Source organism: Homarus americanus, unplaced genomic scaffold (genome assembly GCF_018991925.1).
Source record: "Homarus americanus isolate GMGI-L3 unplaced genomic scaffold, GMGI_Hamer_2.0 scaffold23578, whole genome shotgun sequence".
NCBI lineage: Eukaryota > Metazoa > Arthropoda > Malacostraca > Decapoda > Nephropidae > Homarus > Homarus americanus.
In genome coordinates, this window is record NW_024733231.1 from 563,393 (window position 1) to 580,860 (window position 17,468).

A 17,468-nucleotide genomic window follows, 5' to 3' on the forward strand; every position below is an offset into this window, starting at 1 on the left:
TTAAGAGAAATATCAATAATATTAGGTTTTTCAACACTTACATTAGTAGAAAAGATGGCTGGGCACACGGGATGGGGGTTGGTTCCGAGGCAGAGGGCAGATTATTGGCCCTCACCTGTATCACTTGTATCAATTGTATCACTATCCACCACAGAGGCTTGCAGGGCCTCTTTGTCAAACCCCTCAAAGTCCATATAAGTCCATATCCTCAATATAATTATCACTATCACTGACTTGGGCCGGCTGTGGTGGGTGGTGGGTGAAGAACTCGGTAATGTTTTGATGACTGGCGACCTTGTGCGCACCATGCTCGCGCCGCTTACACAACATGGCGGATGGCAGGAGGTTTGGATCCAAAAATGGCGCGGCTCGCCAGCCACTCTCCGCGTAAAGGGGCATTCCTGTTTTGGCAGGGTAACGCGAAAACGTGGAAACGTGGAATGTGGGATCGCGTAAAGCGAGGGTTGACTATAGGAGTGTTTCTGACTTAGGCGTTTTTGGATTTACTTTGTATATACTTTTCTGTGAGCTGGAACCAATTACCCAATATCCCATTGAAACAATGGTTTTCAGTTAACAAACGACCTTCTGGAACGAATTGAGTTCGTTAACCGAGGGACCACTGTATTAGGGATGTCACCTTCGTTGGTAGGTTCTGAGGTGGCTAAATAGGCTGATACAGGACCCAGATGTTGCACGTGTGGAGGGGTACATCTAGTGCTGGAGGGGAGGCTGCAGCGTTTTTCCGGTGCTATACCTGTACCTGTGCTATACTTGTATAACGCGAACGCTTGTTTGCTATAACGCGATTTTTGCTTACTATTTCTCCAATTTTGTGGTACAGTGGGGTATGCTATAACGAATCTAATTGGTTCTAGAACCTTGTTCGTTATAGCATTCATTCGTTATAGGATTAATCCGTTCCGGGCCCCCAAATACAACCACTTAACACTGAAAAATATAATATAAAATTGTAAAAATTGTAAAAAAGTGCATAAATATGCATCTAAACCCCTGAAATAAAGAATATCATTAATATTTGTAATAAAAAAACAATAAATTAGAAAAAAAAAATTTAAATAATGTTCGTTGTAGGAGTTTCGTTCGTTATAGCATTCTCAATTTTATAGGTAAAACCATTCGTTATAGGAATATTCGTAGTAGGATCCGTTCGTTATAGCATACCCCACTGTATTAACTGTGAATATAGTAAAGAAGAATATCAACAAGAAGCGTTCTGGTGATAGAATTCCCGGTGATGATCGTAAAAGAAAGGATATAACACTTGAAGAGAAGCTCGATTTTATCAACCTCAAAATCACCCTTCTCCCCCATCAAGTAAAGTGTTACATTTACTGTATGATTTCATAATTAGATATGAATGTAACATTTATTTAGACTGTGCTATCCTTTGTGTTAGGCTAACTACTAAATTTTTTCGATTTCGAGTAATCTGCACCTAACCCTATTTTCTCCATAAGCCCTGTTATTTCTATTACGCGATTTTCTATAACACGATATTTTACAAGAACACAATTATCGCGTTATAGCAGAACTACCTGTACAGTCAACCCTCGCTTTACGCGGTCCCACTTTACGCATTTCCACGTTTACGCGGTACCCTGCCGAACACGGAATGCTCACTTTCCGCGGTGCGTGTACCCCTTTACGCGGAGAGCGGCTGGTGGTCCTCTCGCGCCGTGCCATTTTTGGATCCAAACCTCCCACCATCCACCATGTTGTGTAAGCGGCGTGAGTAGGTTGCGCAGTGTATGTCTTTGTTGCGTTATCGGTGACGTCATATGACGTAGCGGACTGTGATTGGGCAAAGCATCCTTACCTCCCTCCCTGCTAGCTGTGATTGGTTTAATGTAGTACTATGACGTGCCCCGCCGCGGGAGCGTTCAAGCCCCTTGACCTACCGCGTCAGTTACACCCCTCCCGGCTACACCATGCATATCGGTATCCATTGTTCCATAAGAATGGCTTCCACCGGACCACCACCACCACAAAGAAACCTTGCATTACCTGGACCCAGCCGCCCTAAGCCAAAGAAGACACGACGTTCCTTAAGCTACGAAATAAAATATACGATCATACAAGAGTTGGAGAAAGGAACAAGGCAGGTTGATCTCGCGTGCCAGCATGGTGTTAACGAATCAACTATCAGGACAATTAAGAAGGATGCAGCCAAGATAAAGGAGCACATGAACATCACAAAGTCTACAGGTGCTTCTATGATCAAGTAGTTCCACAACCAGGTGCTTCTCAAGACGGAAAAATTACTTGTGAGCTACTTGGTGCGTCAGGCGCGACGGAACATGGCGGTGGACACGCGCTCAGTTAAGGAGTACGCACGTGAACTGTATGCTGCAGTGTCACGAAAGATGGGAATTACAGAGCCCAAACCCTTTAATGCTTCCTCTGGGTGAAGAAGCTAGTGCTGACCGTCTTGCGGCTAGAGAATTTCCTCCGTTTTTACGTGAGATTATGGAGGAAGGACAGTACACCGACGACCAGGTGTTTAACATAGACGAATCTGGTCTTTTTTGGAAAAAGCTACCTTCCAAGACCTTCGTTGTGAAGAATGCCAGCAAGTGTCGGGGCCGGAAGTTGCAGAAGGAGCGCATCACCGTCCTGTTTACCACCAATGCCTCCGGTACCTGTAACCTCAAGTTATCGGTGATCCACACAGCACGCAAGCCGCACGCCTACAAGAACATGGACATGACCATGCTAAATGTCTACTGGCTGACCGCACGTAAGGCGTGGATGTTCTCTACACTGTCCCTCTCCTGGTTTGATGACTGTTTCGTTCCCGATGTGAAGAAATTCTGTGAGCAACAGAATGTGCCATTCAAGATTTTGTTGCTGCTTGACAACGCACCAGGACACTCGCCCCTACTGTTAGATCGTCACCCCAACGTAAAAGTGGTCTTCCTTCCTCCCAACACTACGTCTATAATACAGCCCATGGACCAAGAATTGATCTGTAATGTAAAAGCTGCATTCTCTGCGAAAAAATTCAACCTCCTGAATGACTACACCAACACCAAGGAAGAGTTGCGTAACCTGAGTGACACCAATACCGATAGCAAGAGAGAAGACGACGAGGATCAACAGTTGGCAGAGCAAGAAGTACTTTTCAAACAATTCTGGAGAACATTCAACGTCAAGAAAGCTGTGGTATTCTTGGTGGAGGCATGGGATCAGCTGTCTGTAGCAACTGTTCGTCACGCATGGAGACATGTGTTGCAAGGCATTCCGGGTGTTAGGCAGAGTAAATCTGTGACTGGTGAGGTTCAGACTGTTGCAGTAGCAGTGGACCTTGCCAGAGAAGCTGCGCAGAGTGTTACAGCTGCAGGCTTCTCCGAGACCACCAACGACGACATCCTGGAGGTGATAAGGGATCCTGATGTGACTACCGACAAGATGGTAGATGAAGATGACGTCAGTGAAGAGGCAGGTGGTGCGTCATCCCAAGAAGTACGCCGCTTATCCCATAGTAATGTAAGGGGTGCCATCGAGTGTATCAAGAAAGTCAAGCTCCTCCTTTCCGACGACCCTGACGCAAACAGGTATGAAATCTTCACTACCCAGCTGTTGCAGACTATGGAGCCCTACATCAAGGTTTATCACGACAACATAAACACCAGCCGTCAGCAAAGCATAACCGAGTTCTTCGCCCGCAACCCACCACAGCCAGCCCAAGCCAGTGATAGTGACAGAGGCAGAGACAGTGATGATGACTTTGAGGGATTTGTCAGGGAGGCACTAGTAAGTGTGGATGACACCGATGAAGACTCACCTGAGGGCCAGTAGCCTGCCCTCTGCCTCGGAACCAGCCTCCATTCCCCTATGCCGACCCATCTCTTCTACTAACGTAAGTGTTAACCCCAACCTTGTTTTTTCTAACCTAACCTTCAGTTTATTATTCTCTTATTGATTGTTCCCTTCTATATTATGTGTGGGTGAATACCATCATAAAGTTAAGATGTTATTTTTAGTAAAACGTACATATTGTGTCGGGAAAAAGTGGAGTTTGGGGGTCGGCCCGGTCTCTATTTCAATTAATCCCATATGTTATGTTGTTCACTTTACGCGTTTCTCACTTTACGCGGGCCACCGTGGGTTCAATTAACCGCGTAAAGTTAGGGTTTACTGTACTCGACTCACCCTGAATGATGCAATGGTTGCTACCCTTGATTTTGAGCTCGCTTCTGTAAAAAGAGTTTGTTGTGCAGTAAGCTGAGATTTCAGTTCATGAACTTTCCTCTTTCATAGCTCAATTTTGGGTGGGAAATCGTTATCATACTTCTTGTGAAAACTTTTGAAATGCCTTTCAGGATTTTCTTTCTTAGCTAGAAACAGAGACGCATGGCAGATCAAGCACAGACACTTCAAATTATTCATGGTAAAAAAATAGTCTTCTCCCCATTCATTGTGAAAATGGTAAATTTGGGTATTTTTAGTACTTGGTCCAGAACTCATTTTTGGTTCAGTTGATGGCCAATAACCTATATTTGGAAAAGAAAGTCGTACGTCAATACGAGAATTACTTTTTTCCATGACTTTTCTTACATGAATATGAGAATTAATAACATAACAGCGTAACGTTCTTAACTTTCTTTTTTATAAGCAACTGTCATCAGCTAGTGTGGACACTTCTGTCTACTCTAGGGTTGCGGCAAGAACTGTCCTGGATTGACGGTTAATCCGAAAGTCTGTTAATCGAGGGTTGGTTAATCGAGGTTTTACTGTATACACAATATATTCATAAAATACATATCTCCTTTCCCGATAAATGCATTGCCGCCGCTGAAGATGTTGTTGGTTCGCCTTGGTATCAACTAACAGACGTCTATTACGAGACTTAAAAGTGCTCCCCAGGTCTTCTAACTATTAAGGCTTTGTGCATGTAATATTAGTGCTTAACAGGAAAATGTTAGCCTTAACAACTGTTTGCTAGCACTTACAAGTTTTGTGTATACCGGCCCTGGTTAGCCGGAAAACTCTCATGCCTGGAAGTGCTCTGCACCAATTGTTTCAGCTAATGGGGATATAAGTGTACAGTACATCACACTGACTAGGGGCTGGATATGAAGGGTCTTAGCAGTGATCGTAAAGTACAGTAGACCCTTGCCATTCGCAGGTTTGCGATTCGCAATTTCGAAGATTCACGGTAAGCAGCTGTCGGCTCTGATGGCTAGCTTGCGAACCTTTTCCCGTAGCACAACGAGTCACCCCATGCGCCTGTGGCATCTCATCTTCCTCTGTTCACGCTCACCCAGTACCAGTGACACAGCATCGAGCGTCATACGTACTCTCAGAACTTTCGTGTTTCCTTGTGAAAATGGCCCCTAAAAGACTGCCGGGTGTCAGTGCTAGTGATGTTATTGGAGTGAAACCTAAAAGACAAAAGTTAGTCATGACCTTGACAAAGAAAGTTGAATTATTAGACAAGCTAAAGGAGGGGATGAGTGTTACCATGGCTGATAGGGTTTGTTTGGTGTGAACGAATCCAGTGTAGTATATCAAGAAAAATGAACAAGCCATTCGTGATAGTGTTCAAGCGAATGCTCCTGCAAGTGCTAAAGTGGCGCAGGATGTTCGTGACAAGAACATAGTGAAAACTGAGAAGGCACTGAACATTTGGGTTGAGGACCAGCACCGCAAAAATGTTCCGATCAACAATAACGTGATTCTTTAGAAGGCTAAAAGTCTTAATGCTCTCATTTTTACGAGTCAACAGGTGGTGAAGGGGCTAGTGCGGCAACAAAACCAACTTTTAATGCCAGTAAAGCTCCACTGGGAGCATGACAAAGAGCAAAATAAACATATGCATAGTGACTAGGTGGCTATGAGGTTCTTCTGTGAAGCCAATCACACACGAGGAAGCTTCCCAAGAGAAAAGGGCATTATAGATTACCATATTTTACAGCATATAAGATGCACAGCCATTTCAGCAAGGAGTATCTAGGAAAAAACTTTTGTGTTAATTTTCCACCTGTAGCCAAGCAGAATTTTATAAAAAGAAAGACCGCTGTCCTGATGAACTATTCTTCTATTAAATCCTTCTGGTCCTTAACCAAAAACATCTGTTATAACTTCTGCACTCCCTCTTTTCCATCTGTCTTTTGACCTGATTTTTCTATAGCCAACTCTCCCTCGGATAAAGCCAATCTCTTTGGTACCTTATTCTCCTAACTCCACCTTAGACAATTCCAACTCTATCCCTCCTACTCCTGCTCCTCCTACTGAACCTATGCACTTTCCTATGATCTCTACTCATAGGGTTGCTGGTGTGTTATCCAGGTTGGATGTGAGTAAGGCACATGGACCGGACGGAATACCCCCTCATGTTCTAAGAGAGTGTGCTGAAATTCTGGCCCGTGTTTGCTCGCATCTTTCGCCTTTGCCTCAAAACCCAAACTTATCCATCTTCTTGGAAGCATGCCTTGGTTCAGCCCATCCAGAAGAAAGGTGGTCTTTTAATCCCTCTAAGTATCGCCCCATTGCCCTAACTTCACCCCCCTCTAAGATTTTCGAAACTATCTTAAACTCACATTTTCTCTGTCACCTTAAAAGCTTTTCTCTTTTGTCGGATTACACCTATATGGCTTTCGCCAGGCGAGATGTACTGGTGATCTGCTCCCCTACTACACCCATCTTTCGTCAGCCTCTCTTAGGGATTATGGGAAAACTTTTGCCGTGGCCCTCAACATCTCCAAAGCATTTGACAGGGTAAGGCACAAGTCTTTGCTTATGGTTTCTCTCCTCCACTTTGTTCTCTAATTTCTAGCTTCCTTGAGAAGCGATCCATGGCAGTTGTTGTCAAGGGATCGATCTCTTGCTCTTTCTCTACCAATAGTGGTGTCCCAAAGGGTTCTGTTCTTTCACCTACTCTCTTCCTTCTTTTTATCAATGATTTACTTCACGACTAATCCTATCCATTCTTACAGGGATGATTCTACTCTTCACTCTTCTTCACATTTTTCCCTTCCCCCTAATTCTCAAAGTAGATCTGTTTCTAGAGCCGATATCATTTCATCTATCAATGCAGATCTGTGCAGCATCTCCGAATGGGGAGGTAGAAACTTGGTTAAATTCAATTGTAATAAAACTCAGTATTTACCAATTACACTTTCCAAATTAGATGATCTCCCACCAATCACATTTCAGGTTGCAATCATTCTGTCAAATTCTAAAATAGATATGTTAGGCCTCACCATTTCCTCTAATATGTCATGGAAGCCACACATCCACAACATTGCTAAAGCTACCTCCCGAAGTTGGGAATGCTGTACAGATGCCGTAGCTACTTTACTCCTGAGCAGTTGCTTCAAGTTTATAAAGGATTCATTCGTCCTAACTTGGAGTACTGTACTGCTCTCATATCTGGGGTGGCTCTTCTTCTGTCCCACTGTTAGATAGGGTGGAATTAAAGGCATTTCGTTTTATTAACTCTCCAACTTTAGATGATAATCTTTCTTCCCTTTCTCTTCACTGCAATGTTGCTTTACTCACTCTCTTTTACAGGTACTTTAATGGGCAATGTTCGGTGGATTTGGCAACCTGTGTACCGCCGGCAAGGCCGTGGGCTCGTAACACTCGTCTTGCCCGCGGTGCCCACAGTTTCTTTGTGGATGTCGGTCACACTAGAATAACCTGTTATAGTACATCCTTCTTTCCTCACACAGCCAAACTGTGGAATGCTCTGCCTTCTTCTGTGTCTCCATACTCTTACAATGTGTCTCACTTGAAAAAGCTGATTTTCCAGCACCTTCGTGGTGTAGATTAATATGATCTTTTTCTTTTCTATTTTTAATTTCTTTTTACACTTATTTTCTCACCCTCTAGGCCCTGTTGTGGGTTGATGACCTGTGACCGGGTGGGTTATTCCCCGTTTAAAAAATAAAAAATAAATAAAAAAATACAGTACTAGTGAATGTGAGGAATAAATAAAAATAAATAACTAAAAGCAAAAAATACTGTATTGCCAAACCAGTAAATAAAACCCATTTGCATATGCTCCCTGTTTTGCCATAGCAAAACCGACCAGCAGTGACACTACCTCCGCCGACTCCCTAGCAACACTACCCCACACAGTCTGCGCCCTCCTCCTGCTCCCTCACTGAGCCAGCTAACTTGTATGGCAAACAAATGAATATTCCCTATACGTATGTGTTTTCCCTTATAGCGATTATTTCATTTACTTTTTTTTCAAAATATGTAGTAGGATGGTGTGTACATGTAATTGAGAAAAAGTAAATAAAAAAGTTATTCATATCTATCCCAAAATATGAATTGAAAAACAACCATAACACCTCACACCTTGGCCCAGTAGCCTGATGGTTACAGTGACGAATCAAACTTGGCTGCAATGCCGTCAGTGATGTTAACATACGCAAATGTGAAAAGATGAAAAGAAAGTTACCTGTTAATCTTCATTTGTATCAGGTATTTGAGATTTAAAAAATATTGCAAGTGTGACATTAATAGATACCCTGAAGTAATGCTTGTAAGAGTTTAGAAATGATTACTGCTTAGCTACCTCTGAAGAGTTGGGTGCATGCTGTATGGACGTTAATCGTCTCGGGTTATCAGAATCAGTACAGTACAATACAGTACTGTACAGTAATACCCTTGTTTATGCGGTCAATTGAACCCACAGAGGTCCGTGTAAAACGAGAAACGCGTAAATGGAATGACAGAACATATGGGATTAATTGAAATAGAGACAGGGCCGACTCCCAAACTCCACTTTTTCCGACACAATACCTATGTTCTAGTAAAAATAATATCTTAATTTTATGATGGAACGCACACACAATTAATATTTAAGAGAAATACAGTCGCCAGGTTAATGTCCATTCAAATAATGGACTCAACTCCCCCCCGCCCCCCTCTTCTCCCACTCCCTGGCTCCTCCCTCTCTGAGAAATGTTTGGGTGAAAACACTAGATTTTAAGGTAAAGTAATAAATAATACCTCAAACTAATGTTAGGTTAAAATAATTGATATTGCGGGATTCCTTGCAAGACCAGGAATATTTTGAATATACACGTCATATATTTTGCACAAAAGATAACATATTTGCTCTGAGGAAACAAAATACTTACATTAGATCTAAAATTTGTATGTCTAATGCAAAATCTATGATGTTTTTATTCAAAATGATCATCAAATTGTAAGAATTCCAGCAATGTAAATTATATTCTGGCCGGGTAATTTGTATGAAATTTATGAGCTAAATAAAAAAAGTTATACTTCACCCGCGTATATGAGTAGATGCACCATGTAAAGTGGGAATTCCGGTTCTGACAGGGTACCGCGTAAATGTAGAAACGCGTAAAAAAAAAAAAAAAACGCGTAAAGCGGGGTATTACTGTAGTTATAAATCCAGCTATTATATTTACAATCTTTACTTTTTAATTAATTAAAAATAGTAATAATGCATTTAAGTAAGCAATAACATATTTTTAACCCTGAAGTTGGGTTAGGTAGAATTTAGCCGATTGGAGACAGCAGCTGGGGGAATTTAGCCTATGGGAGACTGCAATTTCACAAATAGGACAAAAGGCCAATTTTTTTTGCCATTTTTTAGACAAAAAAGTGTGTCTTATATGCCATAAAATACGGTAGAATACAGTACTCAAGATTTTAGTACTGCAACTCACCCCAAATTAAATTATTTTCTTCTGCCATTTCCCCTTCGTTCACCAATTTTTACCTCATTTAATACAGAATGATGTTCAGAATAATACTTGAAATCAAAAACACCAGTTACAGTACTTACAATACATATTCTAGAATCCATGGCTACTGAAAGATTAACTCCTGAGAATATTGTCACAGATTTGGTATACTCAAATTGGACCTCGTCAAGTTGTAAAATTGGTGTGTTAAGCTTCTCTACATCTGGGAACTTCAGCGTCACTCCTACTTCTTTCTCAATGGGTTTGAGCTCCGGTCTGCAACAAAATTAAAAAATTAAATGTAGTGCACTATAATAAAAACTTCAACAAAATACATGTAATCCAAATACAAATTTGATTAATATTATTAAATTATAACATCACTCATAATATCATCCAGCAATAAAAAAATCTCAGCTATCCTCTATCCCTGGATGAGGTAGCTACTGCAATCAAGCAGATGAAAAATAACAAAAGCCACAGGGCCTGATGGAATCTCATCTCAGGTGTATAAAGCAGTAGGACCTCTGCTTACCAGCTGCCTCCATTCTCTCCTGGAGTATATATGGGAACTGGGGAGGAAGTCCCCCAAGATCTCGAGGATGCCTCCATCATCAATATTTATAAGAACAAGGGAGACCGGTCAGACTGTGGCAACTACCGTGGGATCTCGCTGCTGTCCATAGCTGGCAAGATTATCGCCCGAATCCTAAACACACTTCTTCCTGAGGCGGAAAACTTCCTCCTATAATCTAAAAGTGGCATTAGACCATCATGTGGCACCACTGATATGATCTTTGCTGCCCGCCAGACACAGGAAAAATGCAGAAAACAGTATATTGACTTGTACATGGCCTTTATTAACCTTACTAAGGCCTTCAATTCGGTCAACAGAGAAGCTCTCTGGCAGACCCTTAGTTATTTTGGCTGCCCACCAAAATGCATTGAAATTGTTAGGCAACTCCACGATGGCATGAACAGCAGTGTCCTACACAATGGCACCCAGGTCCGCGTTCTTCCCCTTCCAAATGGGTGTAAAACAAGGGTGTATACTGGCACCAATTCTCTTTTCCATTTTCTTGGCTGCCTTCCTTATTCGTAGCCAGTGCTAATTTAGCCGGCAGGGTGGATGTCCAGTACCTTATGAAAGGACTTTTCAACATTAGATGACTACCGGTAAAGGCAGGAATAAAGGTATCGATCGCTTCCATCAGTGAACTTCAGTATTCAGACGACCTCACCCTTGTCGCTCACACTGAACACCTACACAGATGGATATGCATACTTCAGCCTTGAAGTGAATGCACATAAGGCTCAGATTCTCTTTCAACCTGCCGGTGGTTCACCCACATGTCCACCATCCATTCAGCTTAACAGTACTACTCTCTCTAATTTTACCCACTTCCAGTACCTTGGCTCCCACCTGCCCACCACCTCAGACATCAATGAAGAGATTCAACATCTGATAAGAAGTGCATCTCAAGCCTTTGGCAGACTCTGTACCCATGTCTTCAGCTATAGGGAGCTGAAATTATCTACGAAGTTGCATGTATTGTAATGTAAGAATTTTGATTACAAAGAGCCAAAATTTTATCATTTGTGCAAAATATATGACATTAATATTCAAAATATTCCTGGTCTTCAAGGAATCCAGCAATGTCAATTATATTATCCTAACTTTAGTCTGAGGTATTATTTATTACTTAACATGTAAGCATACTGTTTATCCCCAAACATTTCTCTGGTAGGAAGGGAAGGTGGGGGGTAGGGAGGGACCCAGCGAGCGTGTGAAGAGGGGGGGAGCGGAGGAGGGGTATTTTGATTGACAGATAGTGTCTGGGTGAAGTATAATTTGTTTATTTACTGAATATATTTGTTTTAGCTCATAAAATTCATACAAATTACCCGGCCAGAATATAATTTACATTACTGGAATTCTTATAAGATTGTGATTATTTGAAATATAAACATCATAAAATTTGCATTAGACATACAAATTTTAGATCTAATGTAAGAATTTTATTAGAAAGAGCAAATATTTTATCTTTTTGTGCAAAATATATGACGTTTATATTCAAAATATTCCTTGTCTTGCAAGGAATCCAGCAATGTCAATTATTATTATATTATCCTAACTTTAGTCTGAGGTATTATTTATTACTAAAAATGTAAGCCTACTGTTTTCACCTAAACATTTCTCAGAGAGGGAGGAGCCAGCGAGCATGGGAAAAGGGGGATGGGTGGGGGAGTTGAGTCCATTATTTGAATAGACATTAACCTGGCGACTGTATTTCTCTTAACTGTGTGTGCGTACCATCATAAAATTAAGATGTTATTTTTACTACAACGTAGGTATTGTGTTGGAAAAAGTAGAGTTTGGGAGTCCGGCCAGTCTCTATTTCAATTAATCCCATATGTTCTGCTATGCCATTTACGCGTTTCTCGTTTTACGCACTACTCCGCAGGTTCAATTGACCACGTAAATCAGGGGACCACTGTATCCTAATTAATGAATAGCTATCCTAGCTGTGTTGAATTAGTTGAGCCGCAGATCAATGCGGCATTCAGTGACTGCAGCCTCATAGTCAATATCTGCGACCATTGTTGGCTTTGGAGCCGAAGCTCTCGTTCCCCTGAGGCAGAGCAAAGCCGACTGAAGGAGAGAGAAGGACAGTCGACATCTCATCCAGGCTGTAACATAACTTCTGAGCTGCTGCTTCTGTTCGGAGATCACCTCCGCGAGTCTGGCGCAGAAACTTCTTGCACTTGGTCCCATCCCACCAGAGGTTGTGAACACCAGAGGAGTGAAGCTGCCCTGATCAACGTTCTGAATTTTCTCCCCATATGCCCTTATGTTGTCGTTCTCGTTCCTCCTGTGTGCAGCATCGAGAGCTAAGTTACGGTGACATGCGGCCATGGGATCAAAGATCCTGATGTCGAAGAAGGCTCGCTGTCCCTGCGTCCAGAATCCTCAAGCACTGACGTCAACATGGGCTTCGTTGGATGTGTTTGAAGTCCTATATTGGAAAATCTCACCGTCCAATGGAAGGAAGGTCGGTTGTACCCTAACATCACGGCAGATTTCCTTCAACATATTTGCTGTGAGATCCCTTACTTTGTCACGCCTCATGCATAAGAAGCCACCTTTCTTGCACACCATGGCGTGATCGGCGTCATAGGGAGAGCCACACACGCATTGGGAGGGCAAACCTTCCACTGGCCTACCGTACCTTAGAGCATTGGCATCTGTAAATTCTTGTTTATTGAGACTGAAACCATTTGCCCTTATCGGTAACGTAGTTCACCAGTTCGAGGCGCCCACCTCCTGCGCTATAACTACTTTTGTTTTCAAATTCTCTGGTACTTGCAATAACAGTTGCTGCAACTTATCCCTTTGGCTGTGCTGTCGTTCTGTCGTAATGGACCTTCGAATCTTGTTTACTTCGCTGGAATCCACATCCCCTGTTGCGTTCAGAGCTATTATTTGGTCCGTAAGGGCTGCGGTGAGCGTAACTGAGTTTTGATGTTCGGTGGCAGCAATCTCCTCTGGATTGGTCAATCCCATACCTCCCAGTATCGGTGGTAGTGCAAGGAGTGATCTTTCTGCTGGGGTTAAGTGAAGGTGTTTCACTAATTTGGGAATGAAATTGATGCTGATAGCTTCTTCCAGAGGGTGGAGGAGGGGACCAATATCAGGGATAGTGTGCATCAGGTAGTTCCAGCGATGCTTGACTCCATGGGTGAATGCCGCAAAAGCCGCATGTGGCTCTGTGTTAGCAATCTCCGACAGAGCTTGGCTTTCCCTAACCCACTCATTCACCTTTCCCGTTATGTATTCGGTCTTGAAGTCAGTTGTGCCAATTACTGCGCCTAGGTGTCTTTGGCCTTCCTTTGTTATTTTGACCTCACTTCCGCCAAATACCTCCATGCCCGTTCATAATGTTCTGGCTTCACAATGAGGAAGGACTTGCTGGCGTTTAGGTGGTACCCAATTTGTGGGCCTTGCGATGTTACCAGGTCCCACCACTTTTGATGTCCTCCACTTTTCCTGCACCTGTAAGGTCATCAGCGTACGCTGACTGTATGATGGTATCACCTCTTAGAGCCTTGTTGTTTACTATCGTATATACCTGTGTGTAGTTCAAGTTTTTAAGACCAAATTTTTTGGCAAAAAATTGGGGGTCGACCTCTAAACGGGTAATAGTTTCGTTAGGTTGAAAAATATTTACCAGTAACTGCCAGTAAACAATGGAAACGACGCACCACCAGCTGTGAGTGTCGGTACAGTTGCCAGGGCAGACCTCACCCTACCTCCACCTGACATTGTGTCAGGTTAGGTTAGTTACATGAGACCCACTAATCCCCCACAGCTCCATAGGAGTGGAAAACACCAGTCTTTACTGTAACACAGTTTCATTTATGCTGATATCATATAAATTTTTAATTTTTAAATACATTTATTTAACCAAACCTTTAGATAAACTATTCTGGATTATTATAGTAAAGAAATGGAGTTTCAAACTTAATTAGAACTGCATTTACAGACTCCAGTAGTTTAGACTCAAGGAAAACATCCCCAGCACCCAGAAACGTTTTGGGTAATTGGGCGAGTGTCTGTCTGAACAAGATGTCTAGTTTAGATACTCGGAAACTTTTCCCAGTAGCCGGAAAAGATTCCGAGGATAAAGAATTTTATTGGGTTTGAGAAAGTCGTCATTACCCGGAATCTTTCATCCCCGGTAGTGCTCTGCACCAATTATTCCAGCTAACGGGGATATCACTTGAGTACAGTGGGGTATGCTATAACGAAAGTAATTGGTTCCAGAACCTCGTTCGTTATAGCATTCGTTCGTTATAGGATTAATCCGTTCCAGGCCCCCAAATACAACCGCTTAACACTGAAAAAATTCTGTGGAAAATGTAAAAAATACGGTACTTTATCTTACCTTAGTGTTATTCAGCATGCAGGTACCCCTAAACACTGGCACATCACTATCACTTCCACTGGGAGTCTTGGCTTTAAGGTCCTCAAACAATTGTTTAGCCTTCTCACAAATTATAGCTTCACTAATGTTACCACCTGCCATTTCTTTCTCCTTTATCCACACTAAGAGTAAATTTTCCATCTCTTCAATCACATTACACCTTGCTTTGCTAAGTCTAAAGATTCCCTTAGCCACTTGCACAGTTTTTAACTCCTCTTTATTCTTCAAAATCGTACATATAGTCGATTTAGCCATCCCATATTCATCACTAAGTTTCGCAATGCTTCTTCCATTCTCACGTTTCTTTATAATTTCTTTCTTAGTTTCAAGGGTTATTAGCTTTCTCACTCGCTTTGGACGACTCATTGTTACAATTGTATACTTGTATAACAAAATAGTTATACAAATAACGCGAATTTCCACATCAAAAGACGAAATTTCAACAATAACAGTGGTGCACTGACTACACAATGAGACAAAGATGGCGCCTGACGCTCTTGTTGTGGGTCGCGGTACAACAATATTCATGCGCCAGGCGAAATAGTCCGGTATTCATCCGCGTTCGTTGTAGGAGTTGCGTTCGTTATAGCATTCTCAATTTTATAGGTAAAACCGTTCGTTATAGGAATATTCGTAGTAGGATCCGTTCGTTATAGCATACCCCACTGTATATACTGTACAGTATATATGGACAGACCCATCTGGGTGATACGTCATCTTGCAGAACCTTTAAATTTACTTCAAGATTTTCTTTTCACTACAGTATTTTCCCCTTGTTTTGTGGGCGATTTGGGAACTATCTAGGGTGGTTTTGAAAATTAGATTTTTTTGTGACCAAGGGGTGAGCATGAGGGGTCTGGTACCGTGACCACCGTTGGGTTAATAATAAATAAGGTAATATATTTTATAAAAAATAAATTATATTTTAATGAACAATCATTATACAATTGCATATACGGAGATGCATTACCTGTGACATGTGAAGAGTTCAGGTGTTAATAAACACAGATTATTACTATTACAGTACAGTTATGAATCTTTACTAATTAATAAAAAAATACTAAAAATTATTTTATCATGAATAACAGTCATTTGATGAATGAGTGCGCCATGCAGTGCATGGATGGGAGGGAGGGAGACGCTAAAGCCAAATTCATCTCTGCATCATTGAAATTATGATTTAGGTGGTGATAATAGAGGTAGTGGTGGTTATGAGGGTAGAGGTGATGATGGAGGTGGTGAGGAAGATTGTGAAAAGTGCCTGTAGCACTGCCAGATAATATTGAACAGTTGATATCTACCTACAAAACTGAGTGTAAGTCTTATAAGTAGTGTAAGTATTGTAAGTACAGGGGGCCCGCAAATTCACAGGGTTAGGTTCTCAAAATGGCCGTGAATCACCAAATTCGGGTGTGTGGGTGGTGTTGGGGGTGTGTGGGTGGTATTGGGGGTGTGTGGGCAGCGTTGGGGGTGTGTGGGGCGTTGGGGTGTGTGGGCGTTGGGGTGTGTGTGGGCGGCGTTGGGGGTGTGTGGGCAGGCAGTTGGGGTGTCAGTGGTGGGGCTAATGAGTTGCTGCTTAGTACACAGTGGCACCCCAATCGGCAAGTCCGGACCCCCCCCCTTTCCCCAAAATTGTTCTGACTTTCGAGGGTTTACTGTAGTTTGAGAAACTTTAATTTATATAACAAAACAACTGTTTGACTGCCATCATACCTATAGTATACTTCACAACAAACTATAGTGCAATATATTACTTTCCCTGGTATTGTACCTATCCTGCGTTTAACCCCTATGGCCCGGTTGACGTTCCGGACCATCCATCTAGGGTGCCCTGGTTGACGTTCCAGAACGTGCGCCTTTTTTTGTGCCATTGTTTGAATGCCCAGCTCAGGTTATCAGGTTCCAGCATGACTATTTGATGGTCACGCCACATGCAGGGTAACGTGGGTGGGTTCAGTGTGGTTAGTGTGCATTAGCCTGTTGCCATGGAGAGTCATCCCTCAACCTGGCGACAGACTGTATGTGTGTCGCTGAGCACTTTTTATGAAAAATAATGCAAATAAAATAAATTCTAAATTAATTATATATAGGAAATAAGTATTATAATTAGTAAATATATGCATTACTGGCCATCCCAGACACAAAGGAAAGCAGAAGATGGCCGCTAAGTGCGTAGTGACCACAAGCGTTCCGTCAAAACAACACTGTCCCCTTATCTCCCTCGCCACTGCGGCCCCGGGGAAGTTTCTAGATTGGATGAGCAATGGACTGAAACACCTGGTTTTGTCACAAAAGTGGTGAAGATTTATTTCCTTGAGACCCCATATTCTGATTGAGGAGACATGTGAATGTCATTAAGGGTAAAGAGTCTTTGGCCTCTCTTGAGCGACTCTTACACCTTAACCCTTAACCCATTCAATCTAGACATACCACATGACAGTTGACTGCAGACCTGCCATATATGCAACAGGAACACAATTAGTGTAAAAAATGACACCCTGAGGTACACACTGAGATGTAGTTATGACATGAAGGGTAACAGTTTGGCAGCACACAGTACAGTGATCCCTCGGTTAACGAGATTTCGGTTAACAAGTTACCTTCCATAAGATTCTTAACTTCGGTTAACGAGCAATCCCTCGATTAACGAGTTTTTTACGAGCCGACCTCAACATGTTTTCGCTTGCATTTGGTGGTCCACCAGCTGTAGTATTAGTCCGCCCATGTTTTCGCTTGCATTTGGTGGTCCACCAGCTGTAGTATTAGTCCGCCAATACAGTAATCG

The 17,468-nt window shown here is 42.3% G+C and overlaps 1 protein-coding gene across 1 annotated transcript in view; it reads right to left on the bottom strand.

The window, feature by feature from the left end:
• Positions 1–17,468, bottom strand: part of LOC121869524 (ATP-binding cassette sub-family F member 3-like) — an 89,771-nt gene that overhangs the window by 15,010 nt on the left and 57,293 nt on the right. Inside the window, exon 11 of the mRNA XM_042370882.1 lies at positions 9,800–9,974. Within this exon, the coding sequence (XP_042226816.1) occupies positions 9,800–9,974 (175 nt within the window). The remainder of the gene's footprint in view (positions 1–9,799; positions 9,975–17,468) is intronic.